This window comes from Triturus cristatus, chromosome 9, assembly GCF_964204655.1.
Source record: "Triturus cristatus chromosome 9, aTriCri1.1, whole genome shotgun sequence".
Classification (NCBI taxonomy): domain Eukaryota; kingdom Metazoa; phylum Chordata; class Amphibia; order Caudata; family Salamandridae; genus Triturus; species Triturus cristatus.
Genome location: NC_140592.1, coordinates 645,947,585 through 645,960,306, shown reverse-complemented (window position 1 = coordinate 645,960,306; position 12,722 = coordinate 645,947,585). Strand labels below are relative to the sequence as shown.

The 12,722-nt window shown below is 46.9% G+C and overlaps 1 protein-coding gene across 17 annotated transcripts in view; it reads right to left on the bottom strand.

Moving 5' to 3' along the window:
* Positions 1–12,722, bottom strand: part of CLASRP (CLK4 associating serine/arginine rich protein) — a 900,118-nt gene that overhangs the window by 643,559 nt on the left and 243,837 nt on the right. For all 17 annotated transcript variants that reach the window (XM_085625696.1, XM_085625697.1, XM_085625686.1 and 14 more), the window contains one exon: positions 11,696–11,792. In XM_085625696.1, the coding sequence (XP_085481822.1) occupies positions 11,696–11,792 (97 nt within the window). The remainder of the gene's footprint in view (positions 1–11,695; positions 11,793–12,722) is intronic.

The following is a 12,722-nucleotide window of genomic DNA, read 5'->3' as shown; positions in this document are numbered from 1 at the left end:
GGTCATAGTTGGGCTTGGTGGTGTCAAGGGCTTTCCTATAGTTATGTTCTCCCTGTTCCACCATGCTATCTCCTCTTGCACTGCGTGCGTAACAACCACTAGATCCTCCCAACTTCCGTGTGCTTGTGACCATTGTTGTTGCAGCCATTCCTGGAACGGTCTCATGTGAAGCCGTACATTGGGGACTAGGTGGATGCATGACGCCATCATCCCCATGATCTTGCTCCCTGTTCACACTGTCAGAGCTTGCCCCTTCTGGTAGAGGCGCGTCTCCTTCAGTAGGGCTATTGTTCTCTTCTCGCTGGGCATCACCGATCTGTCTCTGGTGTTGATCTGTGCCCCCAGGAATATCTTCACCTGCTCTGGGTTCATTGATGATTTCCCCCAGTGTATTGAGAACCCCAGGTTCATTAGTGTCCTTGTGACCCGCTGTGCGTGTTCCTCGCATTTTTCGCGCAAACTTTGTTTTATTAGCCAGTTGTCGAGGTAAGGGTACACATGAATCCCTTCCCTCCGCAGGTACGCTGCTACCGCTGCAAGGCATTTTGTGAAGACCCTTGGTGCGGACTTCAGCCCGAATGCCAAGGTTGTGAATTGGTAATGATCCTTGTTGATTGTGAATCTTAACAGTTTTTTGTGCTGCCTGTTCATTGGGATGTGCAGGTAGGCGTCCTTGAGATCCACTGTGGACATGAAGTCCCCGTCTCCCATCTGTGGGAGTAGTTCTTGTAGGGACGTCATTTTGAATTTTTGCATCCTTACGTACTTGTTTAGGAACCGTAGATCCAGGATGGGTCTTAGTGTTTCGTTCACCTTTGGTACCAGGAAGTAGTTTGAGTACACTCCCTTGTTCCTCTCCTTGAAAGGTACTGGTTCTACGGCCTCCTTTTAGAGCAGCTGTAGTACCTCCTCTGCGAGTTGTGCTAGCTCCTGTCTCGAGTGTTCCCTTTTTTTTGGTTTTCTGTTTGGAGGGCTCCTTTCCAACTCTATGCAGTATCCGTACTGAATGATGTTGAGTATCAATTTGTCTGTAGTAATTTTTTGCCATTCCCGGAGGAAAAGCCTCAGTCTTCCACCTACTGGTGTTGCATGCTCGTGGGCGTTTGGTTTGTGTACCCCCTCCATTTTGTTCCTTTTGTGCTCCACCCTCGGAGGTATATTGTGGGTGAGCCATCTTCTTCGTGCAAAGTCACTTTGAGGTGGGTTGGTCCCCCCTCTTCTTCTTTGTCCTTGTCCGTTCCCCCTACCGCGAAAGGTCTGGCCTCTAGCCTGGTACTGCCAGTTTTGTTTCTGCTGCCCGTGTTGGTCGTGGCTCTCGCCTTGCTGGCCTTACTGGAAACCTTGGTGAGACGGTCCCGGCTGGTTACCTCCCCTTCCGAAAGGTCTCCGAGTCGGGGTACCTCTTCGCATCCCCCTGAATTGCAGGGCCCCCATGGACCTTGCCGTCTCATTCTCTTTCTTGAGTTGGGTGAGCTTCTCATCCACCGGTGCCCCGAACAGCGTCTCGCCGTTGAAAGGGGTATTCAGTATATTATTCTGGACCTCTTGTTTGAAACCTGAAATTCTGAGCCAGGCCTGCCTCCTTTCAGTGATTCCTATCGCCATCAGTCTGCTTAAAGTCTCTGCCCCGTCTAATGCCGTCTTAAGGCATGAGTTAGCTATATTCTTCCCCTCTTCCACTAGATGGGAAGCCCTCTGTTGGTATTGTTCGGGTAGATGTTTGATTAGGTCCCCCATCTCGTCCCAATGTTGGTACTGGTGCCTGTTCAGTAGCGCATTTGAGTTCGCCATGCGCCAGTGCATTGTGGCGTTCCTCTCTATTGTCCTTCCAGTGAGGTCCATCCTTCTGCTCTCCTTGTCAGGAGGTGGCCCCGAGGTCGCCGGGACATTGGCCCTTTTTCTGGCCGTGGATGCAATAATGGAGTCAGCAGTGACAGATCCCTTGATTATGGCGGGTCCTGTGAGGAGTGTTTGTATTTCTTTTCTGTTCTGGGCGTGATGGATCGGCATGTTGCTGGGTCCTTGAACGCCTCTTTCCCTTGGTTCATCACACTTTGGAGCATGGGGAGGAACTGGCTCCTAGTTTGGATGGGTAGCAGTGTTTCGAGTAGAAAATCTGCCTTCGGTTTCTCTTCCTCTAGTTTCACGCCAAAAGCTGCAGCTGCGCTTTTGACGACCATGTTGTATGCCCCAATATCATCTGGCGGCGAAGGCCTCGAAGGATATGTCTCTACTGGCTCTTCTGGGTTTTCGGCGTCGAGGTCCTGCCATTCCAGCTCTTGCGTCGTCGACGGTGCCGAGCCGTAGATCGACTGCTCCTCCTCGTCTTCTTCTTCTCCCTCATAATAGAGAACTTCTTCCCCTTCTTCGGGAGCTTTCAACTGCTCTTCGGCGTCAAACTCTTCCTGCTCCTCGACTTCGACGAGAACCGTCGCCGGTTTCGCCGGGATTGTGAATCTCTTCATCTTTTCATCAAACTCCTTCTTCCTCTGAAGGATGCTCTCCATCTCCGCCTCGAGCCTTCTCTTTTTCTTCTCCATTTCGGAGGCATGATCGGCGTCGAGCGCTGGTCTTTTTAACGGAGCTTGCGTCGACGCGGCCTTGACTTTCGAAGTCGAACGCCCCACCTCGTGGGCCTGTTTCGACGAACCTTGTTTTTCGGCGGCCTTCGGCACCTGGGAGTCCTTCTCAAAGGATCCGCTGGGCCTTTCGTCCTTGGATCCACTCGCGGTCGTCGAAATTTTCGGCGCCGGTGTTCCTTTCGAGGACTTTGACTCTGGTTTTTTCGAGTCAGTGTCTGGTTTTCGGGGCCCTTTCGGGGTTTTTGTGTTCGACGTCTCTCCTACCTTGTCAGACGTTTTCTTATTGGTCTCTGCGACCGTGAAGTCATCAGGTCCCTCGGCGATGTCTTCATCGTCTGTGGAGAGGCCCAGGTCGTACAGAGACGGGGCCTTACTCTTGCCTTCCATGTTGAAGTTGGCTCTTCTCTGCCTCTCTCTCACCCGGAGGGTCTTCGGCGTGAATGTGGAGCAGGCGTTGCAGTCCTTGCTTTCGTGGTCGATAGGCAGGCAAAGGTTGCAGACCGGATGTTGGTCCTTCTACGCGTATTTGTGGTGGCAGTTACGGCAGAATTTAAACGGTGTTTTGTCCATTCCTGCGCTCAGAGTCCCTGAGTGCGCATTCTCCGTTGGACGCCGAAGATTTCGATGTTTTCTTCCTTCTTCGTCGTCCCGGCTCTATGTTCTTCGTCTCTGTAGTCTTCGCTTAACTTCCCTTCGATGAAACTCGTGCTCTTCTTTCTTCGTTCAAACTCTGGAGCTTCTCGTTGACGATCCAGACCCAACAGCGGAAAAAAGAATCTGAAGATGGCGCCCCAAAGGTGGGACTTCCGCAGGAAGCACGCCAACGTCACAAGAGGTACACCAAATGGTGGGACGTCGACGCCCACCTGGGCTACAAAAAAACAAAAAACAAAAGAAAGACTACGAATCCGGACCCAACCACCAGATCGCGGAATAATGCACAGCATAGTGAATCCAGAAAGATTCACGCTGCAAAAGAAAACATGTGAAAACCATCAATGTAGTACAGTTGTAGGGGTAAGTACACCCACAAAAAACAAGCATTGGCATAGCCAAAAGGTCTCGCCTTTGGGACCTTATAAGTGTTTAGCCATACAGTACATTATCCTCCAATGGCATGCACACACACTGAACATCTTGGCATAATTTTAAAAGCTCTTTTTTTTTTAAACTCTACATGAAATGAGAAATGTTAAAAGTAATGTACATGCACGAGGTGCACTGGAATGATGATTAGGTAATACTCTACCCACTTCCACTCTGTATCCTGTGCTTATGTCTTCCAAGTAATGTGCTTATGGCTTCCAAGTGATGTACTTATGGCTTCCAAGTAATGTACCTGCATAAGGTGAATTGGCACTGAATGAAGATAGTGATACTCCTCCCCTTACACATTTGCTAACACTGCCTCCCTAAAATTGATTTGCCTGCGAACACTGAAAGATGACCCAACATGCCAGGGTCTCGGAAAGGCATGCTAAGCTGAGGCAGAGTCAATTTAATATGCAGGTTTCACTCACTGAATTGGCCCAGTCTGGTGCTTCACATGAAGCGTGACTCCGACGGCGTTATTGTTAGCACTTTATATTTGAGATATAGATGGCAGCAGTCCTTTCCAGTATCTCTCCAAAGGGAGTGCACCCTTTGAGTTTAAATAGCCACTATTGTTGTGTTACTCTACTTTGAGCAAGTGTTGAAGAAGGCACAACGCCGAAACGCATCCTACTTACAATAATTGTATCCATATCCTGTTTGTGAACTCTTGTGATATAACACGGGTCCACCGCCACGTAACGGAGGCACATATTCTGTGTTTGGAAATTATTGGTGGAACCTGGAAAATATATATATATATATATATATATATATATATATATATATATATATAGATATATATATCCCGTTTCAACTGAGTGGATCAATATGCTAACGTATCTAAAACTGGCACTTTAACCTCAGTTTTTCTCTCTCTATGTATACACACACAATATAGATACCCCACTGCCTAACGAGCAGGTCCGTGTGTCGCTGCATTGGAAGAAACGCACAGAGGAACAACGTGCCTGTTCCAGTGGCACAAATACGTCAGCAAACTAGCCAAGTCCAAGGCAGTGACCCGATGGGAATTAAACAAGTGGAGGTAAAGACACAGCAGTGCCAGTTACTAGAACTTTGAACTACGTTAACCGTAATGCCAAGCTAGAGAATGACACGCCCAGAAGGGCGGTCTTAGAAACTCACAACACCTGCAAAAGCCAAATGCAATGCTGTTCTCTTCTCCCCAGTGCCTAGACGGTGAACAAGGGGAATGGTCCCCGTAACGCGTATGGCTGTATTGGTGTATTTCACACTGTCAAGGCTCGACTCAGTGTGCTGCGGCCGGCTGGAATGTGGATGTGATATTGGTTGGGTATTAATCCTGGGAGCCCTAGACATGCCCACTGGGGTAAGACATTGACAGTTGGTAGCGCGGCAATACGCACTCGGGTCGATTATGGCGAAACTACAGTGACCAACATTCTCAGTGCACACGCCCACATGGGCGGGATATTTAAACAGTGTGCAGGTGGTTCCGCTTCGTTGCTGCTCCCTACTGTACCACCATCCAAAGAAAGGCGCAACACCAGGAAACAGACTCCAAAGGCAAAGTTGAGAGTTAAATGATGATTTATTCAAGCATCAAGTGTCCAAATGACGCGTTTCGGCCACCAAACATGCGGCCTTGATCACATAGCGCTGTACTGGTGAACGAGTGGTATTTTTATATATGTGTGAGTGGCAGTGTTTTTACTATGTTCATTGCAATGACTGAGTAGCTTTGCAGCGTGTGACTGTGGGTAAGACGCAGTAAAGCACATGTGTGACATCATGTTTTACTACAGTTAGTAACACCAGTGTAAACAGACTATAAAACTGTCAACTACTGCTGAAGCCGGTGATTGCCTCAGTCCTCCCGCACATGCATCGTGGAAGCTGGTACAAGAGCATATAGCGTCCCCAGATGCAGCCAACCGATCGTGTAAATACACATTAAAACAGAAAGCATGCCCCTCGTAAGCAATCATGTTAGTGTTACCGATTGCTCACAATTAGAAACGCGAGACCTAGCACACCAGTGTGTGTGTGTCCGTAAATCCCTGCTCGTCTCAAGAAGCACAAAGTGAAAGCGCTGCATGTGAACAAAGGCTAGTGTTAAGATGTGCGCGTCTAGCCCCGGTACAGTAAAGATGCATACAATCTAAATAAATGCATATAGATATATATACACACACACATATGTATGTAGTATCCTGCCACTTGTATACAGCTAGCAGCACTTGGACTGTACTGTCTAGCTGGCCTGATAAGTAGCTCTTTCCATTATGTCCCCTGTGTTTTTTATTTAAATGTATACTTTTCAAACGTGGTTTATGGCCATTATGCTAATAATTGACCCACCATACAAGCATAGTGTACGTAACTATTGACCTCAATCCAAAATATATCAAAATTTCATACAGCGCTAGAAAAATGAAACCCTCCCACCACGGTAATAGACTAGTGTGGTAATTCACAAACAACCAAATCCTGCTTTATGAACATCTGGATTAAAAACCACAAAAAGTTAATACAACTGCAAAATAAAAGCAGAGAGTAAGCATCACTGAACCTGTGCAAAATTCTTTGTTGGTACAAACTACTACTTGAAAAGACTGGAAACTAAGATCCAGCAAACGATCTCCAACTTATACTCTTTCTGTGCACTGATAACACTGAGGGGCGAGCAAGAGAAGGGAGTGTGGGGTGACTGATAAGGTACTCGCAGTTTGCCAGAGCGCTAGGAACAGGCTCTCAGGCCAGCCTAGCTAAGTGTTCATTGCTCTTTATGGCTGAATCTTTAGGCACAAAACAACGTGCTGGGCCTCAATATAGGAATGTACACCTAGTAGTGGAATTTAACAGAGCACTTCAAAATATTCTAGCCATGCCAAGGAACTTATCTTCATATATAATTCAAAAGTGCTGGGAGTCCAGAATACTGCTGTATATGGAATGAGGTTTTACAAGGGGAGGGACGAGTAAATGAAGACTGGACGTTGTAAAAGTGGTTTTTAAACATATTAAGGTTCATCGGGTAAAATTACCTTAGAAATGTTGCCCTTACATAAATAATGATGCTAAGAACAAAGAAGTGTCTGTCAGCGGTTGGCAATCCACGCAAGGGCAAATGTCTAAAAGAACAATCACCGCCGCCAAGCCTACTCTCAAAAGTAGAGACAGTCTCGGTAGGGATCAAAAAGTATTTACAAAAGACTCCGGTTAATGAGTGTCTCTCACGAGCTGGATTCTGTGTGCTGCTAGGCGTGTCACAGCTGGAAGGGGTGGAGCCGGAGTAGGACACACCTGGAGTGCAACAACACAACCTCCACTGTATTGTCAAAGTTAATTGATTAACAGACTACATTCTCACGGGGTAGTCCAGCTCAGTCTGGCTCTGTATACATCATTTCGGTGTAATTTTTACATAAATCGACACATTTGGATCTTTGCTTGGCAGTTTTCCTGCCGAACCAGGGGCAGGAAATTGAAGACAGATGGTGGAAGCTGCATTCTCTGACCTATATATGAGCTTAGCAGGTCCCAACCACATCAAGGTGTGTCACGGTTTGGCACCCTAGTGACAGGTATAAGCGGTAATAGGTTCCCTTTCCGACAGAGGGCTAAAAACAGACCATCACCATTGCCTGTCGAGTGGGTTGACAATATGTGACATCGCAGTCAAGGCAAACTCAGGACAGGGAAGCTCTGTCGAAGCCCTCCCTCTTTGCTGCTCATTTGACTAAGAGAGACTAATGCAGCCCTGCCAAGTATCACGCATCAAGCGTTAGACTAACGCATTTCAGTGCGGTGATCCACATCACCGCACTGAAATGGAAAGTCACGCATTTATAGGGCCTCCCGAAGCTGTCAAGCCAAGCACTTGAGCAAAGCAGCGCATGGTACGAGCTGCGCTGGCATCCGCAGAGTAAGGTGACTGACAGGTTCTGCCCTAGCTGGGGGCTGCATAGCTGCCAAGGTTTCAGATTGCTATGTGTGACATTTCCATAATTTCAGAGCAATTATGAGTGACATTTCAAAGACTATGAGTGACACTTTCTTGTTAGCAAAATCAAGCAATGACGACGAGGGAAACATATAAAGATCAGAAATTGCACCAATTTGCGCAACAAGAAACTCTAAGAAGATCTTAAAACTGATGTAAAGCACCAGAAACGGAAGGGCACCAATACTAACTAAACGCTGGAGGTGCCAGAGTGGTCTCAGGTACTGACATCCTGTCTATTGCAGCCCCCAGATACTGTTGTTTGTTGAATGGTTGGAGATGGGATTTGGTGAGGTTTACTGTGAATCCCAAGTCGTGAAGCAGTTGAATTGTTTTGTGTGTGTGTGTGTGGCACACAGTTGGTGTGTGAGTTGGCTTTTATGAGCCAGTCGTCCAGATAAGTGAAGACATGAATGTGCTGTCGTCTTAAGTGGGCCGCAAATACTGCGAGGCACTTGGTGAAGACTCTGGGTGACGTAGTCACTCCGAATGGGAGGACCTTGAATTGGTAGTGTTGACCATCTACCATGAACCTGAGATATTTCCTGTGAGCGGGGTGAATGGGAATATGAAAGTAGGCGTCCTTTAAAACGAGAGTGGAGAGAAAGTTGCCCTGTTGAAGTAGTGGGAGCACCTGTTGGAGAGTGACCATATGGAAGTGATCCCATTGAATGTAGAGGTTTAGCGGTTTGTGGTCCAATATGGACCTGAGAGATCCGTCCTTTTTTGGAATTAGGAGGGAGTAAACCCCTGTGCCTTGGTGAGGCAAGGGGACTGGTTCTATTGCATGTTTTTGTTATAGGGAGAGAACCTCTTGTTTGAGAAGTGTTAGATTCTCCGAGGACTTTGGACGTTGTTTGAAGGAATGTTTGGGGAGGTAGAGGTGAGTTCCAGGCAGTAACCATACTGGATAATTTGTCTTACCCACTTGTCTGTTGTGATTGAATTCCAGACAGGTAGGAACTGTGAGACGTCCCCCGACAGGAGTGGGATGATCGGGGGGGAAGTGCAGGGAAGTCACTGTTCGGTGGTAAGGGAGGTGCGGTTATTGTTGCCGCAACCTTTTCTCTTTCCATCGTTGCCTCTGTAACCTCCGCGAAAGTATCCTTAGGACGACGTTTGAGTGAGGCTCTTATACAACGAAGAGGGGTGTTCTGAGCCAATGCTTTTGGAGCCAGCTCTGTAAAAGGAGCAGCGAAAATAGCCTCTAGGGGAAGGGAATTGTAAGGCCCCCATGGACTTGACAGTTTCCGTATCTTTTTTCATCTTTTCTAAAGATGTGTCCACTGAAAGTCTGAAAAGATGCTCTTGATCAAAGGGTTGAATTAGAATGGCAGATTGTACCTTGTTTGAATCCAGAGACTCGGAGCCAAGCTTGGCTGCGCAACAAAACGCTAGTGTTAATGGCGCGAGATGCGGTATCAGCCGAGTCAAGCGCACATTTAATTGTGGTGTTTGTGATTAATTTCCCCTCTTGTATCAAGGTCATTGGCCTTTTGTTTGTACTGGTCAGAAAGGCGTTTGTGAGCTTTTCAAGCTCGTCATAGTGAGCTCTGTCGTACCTGGCTAATAAAGCTTGGGCATTGGCAATCTGCCAATGATGTCCAGCCTGTGACGCAATGCGTAAACCAAATGCGTCTATTAGCTTGGACTCCTTATCAGGAGGGGGGGGGGTTCGCCTGTACTCTGCGAGTTTGCCCTCTTGTGTGCCTCAGACACCACAAGAGAATCCAAAGGGACCTGACCTTTAATGTAAATGGGGTTATTGGGAGCTGCTTTATACTTTTTTTCTATCCTGGTGTTTAGAATCCTGGCTCTGACAGGGTCCTTAAAAACTTCGGGGGCATGTCAGAGCATGCCTTTTAACATTGGCAAGGTGTGAGTGGATTTTTGCGAGGGTGCAAATGTTTCGAGTAGAAACTTATCCTCTAAGGGATATGAATGTAACTGTACCCCATGGTATTGGGCAGCCCTATTGATAAGTTGCGCAAACCCAATATTGTCATCTGGTGGTGATGGCCTAGATGGATAGAGGTCCGGGTCATTATGTGGGTCAGGATCAGTGTTGTAGTCATCCCAAGGGTCTACATCGTGTGGGATGGTATGTGCATCATCTTCATCATGTGGATCTATATTCCCACCCCCATCAGTATGATCATCCTCAGTATCTGATGTTTGAGGTGAAACAATGTGTGGGGAGTGTGGTGGAGAAATGAGAAGATTTGGATCAGCTGGAGGAGCAGAAGGAGGTGTTAGTACTCATCTCCTTTCTATTTAGGGCTATTGCAGGCTCCTCTGAAGTGTCCATTATCCTCTTTTTTGGAGGCTTGGTGACAACTTTCCCAGTCTCTGGATCAATAGAAAGAGTTTTTTGTTTGGGATCCAAATAATCAGGTACAGGTTGCATGGGTAAATGTCTTTTTTCGGTGCCGAAGATTTTGGGCCAAAATTTTATTTGAACAGAGTCTCTGAGGCTTTCCGTGGGGTCTTGGCCTCCTTAGGTTTTATTCTAGGAGTTTGCGACTCCGAGACCTTTTACGGCTCCAAAGCAGTTTTTGGCTCCGAAGATTTTTTCGGTTCCGAAGGTTTGTCTTTGGTATGTTTCGACGCCGAGGGCTTGGGCATCGAGGCGTTCTATCGTGCCGACGAAGAAGGGTGTGGCATATCAGTGGTTTTGTGCTTCGGTGCCGAAGGTGACTCTTCGGCACCAGAATGGCGTTGGCTCGAGCCGGAAGGCTTATGTTTAGGTCTCATAGCTGGGTCCGAGGGCGGGGCGTCTGAGACATGTTGCCGGTGTCGACCAGAGCCCCAGGGTGTTACCGGAGCCTTAGGTTTGGTTTTGGTTGGGAGAGGGATTTCGGTACTCATGAACCGTTGAGCCGGGGTGACTGTTTCGTCTTCGGAGTCGTCGGCTTCGGAGACGGAGAATTCTTTCATCACCTTGCTGCTCCGGCTGGACATTGGGATCTGCTCCAAAGATGTCCGGAATTGAGCTGCTTCCGCGAGACATTTCGTGACATAGAGCCAGACGATCACAAATGGTTTTCTTCGACCTGAAAGATGAACAGGCTTTGCAGTTCTTGTCTTCGTGTTCCAGAGAGAAGCAGAGGTTACAGACCTCATGCAAGTCTGTGTGTGGGAACTTAGCACCACACCCGTGGCATTTTTTTAAAGGAGTCCTTTCCATTGACTGCAGGCGTGGTCGGCGCAGATAGGTCCAACGGCCCGGGTCGAGGAGTTTTTTTTTTAACGATGCACGTCGAAAGGGAAACGCGATTGAGACAATACCGTCGAGTGGAGAGGGATTGCGCGTCGAAGGGAGTTTCGATATCGATCCGAAGTGCAGCAAGTCACATCTGAACCCGATGGCGGAAAAAAACAATCTGGAGATGGAGTCAATGCCCATGCGCACTATCATCCAAAGGAGGAGGAGTCACCTACCTCGTGACCACAAAAGACTTCCTACAAGACAAAAACAAAGTGCAAACATCCGAACCCAACACCAGATGGCAATCTATGAACAAGTATACGATCTACATCTCATATGCATCGAACATAAACATACCAGTAAGTGTTGCTTAACAGGGAATGTAGAATGAAAGCATGATTTTGATAAAAAGAATTATGTTGCAGGTCTCGGACGAGCGCATAGATGCACTTCTTTTTAGGATTTGCAAAAAACCCTTTTTAAAGTGCTAATTTTGAAACAAAATCATCTTTAGGGAGAGCTGTTTTTCAACTAGGTCTGTGGTGCAGTTTCTCAAAAGCAACTGGGAAGGCGGTACAGCAGGACACAAGACTCAAAAACAGTTCTGACGGAATGAAAAGCCAGCCCAAGATATTTACGAATACAAGTTACACAGACCTGGTTGTGTACTGCATTAAAAGATTCCAATATCTAAGTAAAAGAAATTAAGAGCCCACACATTTTAGTCAACAGTTAAATCTTCTTTGAATTTTAGGGTTAAAATACCATTTCTTCACATCAAGTCCAAAGACAATATGCAGATTAAAGGTCTAGCACTCTCACCTGACAAAATCTCCTTCAGCCATTCCATATGTAGTTGCCTGCTTATTTAAATCTGACACCTGCTCCTGGGTTATATCATCCACATCCACTTCTACATCTAAAAAAGCAAACAGTTTAATAATAAATACAGAACTAAAGCTAATAGCACAACAGCGGTTAGCAATGCAACAGTGATAATTAGTGGGAAAACTTAGTACTTTATTTAGCGATTTTGCAAAGTGCACACATACCCGTTTGGTGTGCTGGCCCTAGGAAATAACAATAAGCTTTTGGATGACATAACAGAGGAAAACCCCAGGCCCCAGTGCTATTTCCCTAAAAATAAGGTACAACGATCAGTTTGTATCAAAATTGGAACACACTTTGGCACCCCTGTAAGTCCCTAGTAAGTGATGAATAAGTTACTTACCTTCAGTTACGTCGTATCTGGTAGAGACTATATCTAGCTATAGATTTCTTACCTTTGAATTTCCCAAGGTATCAAACTGGATCCGGAAGAAATTTCGTGAGCAGTACCCCTGCGCGCAGATAGGTGGCATCGATCGGCTGCCCGTGGTGTTGTCCCAATCGGAAGTGACATCCGTGTCACCTATATAGGCGCCAACGTGGCACGCTGACTTCAGTTACTTTTAACAACTTTCCACGCCAGAAGCGTGGAGCCATGAAGTGCACAGACACTGGTGTGTCCAAACTAGGGCCTTGAAAGGGATCATCTCTGACCCTAGAAATCTGACAGAACGGGGGAGGATGGGTGGGCAGGTAAGGAATCTGAGGCTAAAAATTGTCTCTACCAGTTAAGGCACTACCCACGGTAAGAAACTTACTCACCTGATAGAGACTTCTAGTCGCAGATTCCTAACCTACAAATCTATACCCAATCCCCGGTGGTGGGTCTGTGGACACATTTAAACTGGGTAGGGAAGTGGCCCTTTTTGACATGGTCACCCCCACTTTTTGCCTAGTATTTTATGTGATTTCGACTGAAAGTCCACTGTGCACCGGGTCCCAGCTAACCAGAACCCCAGTG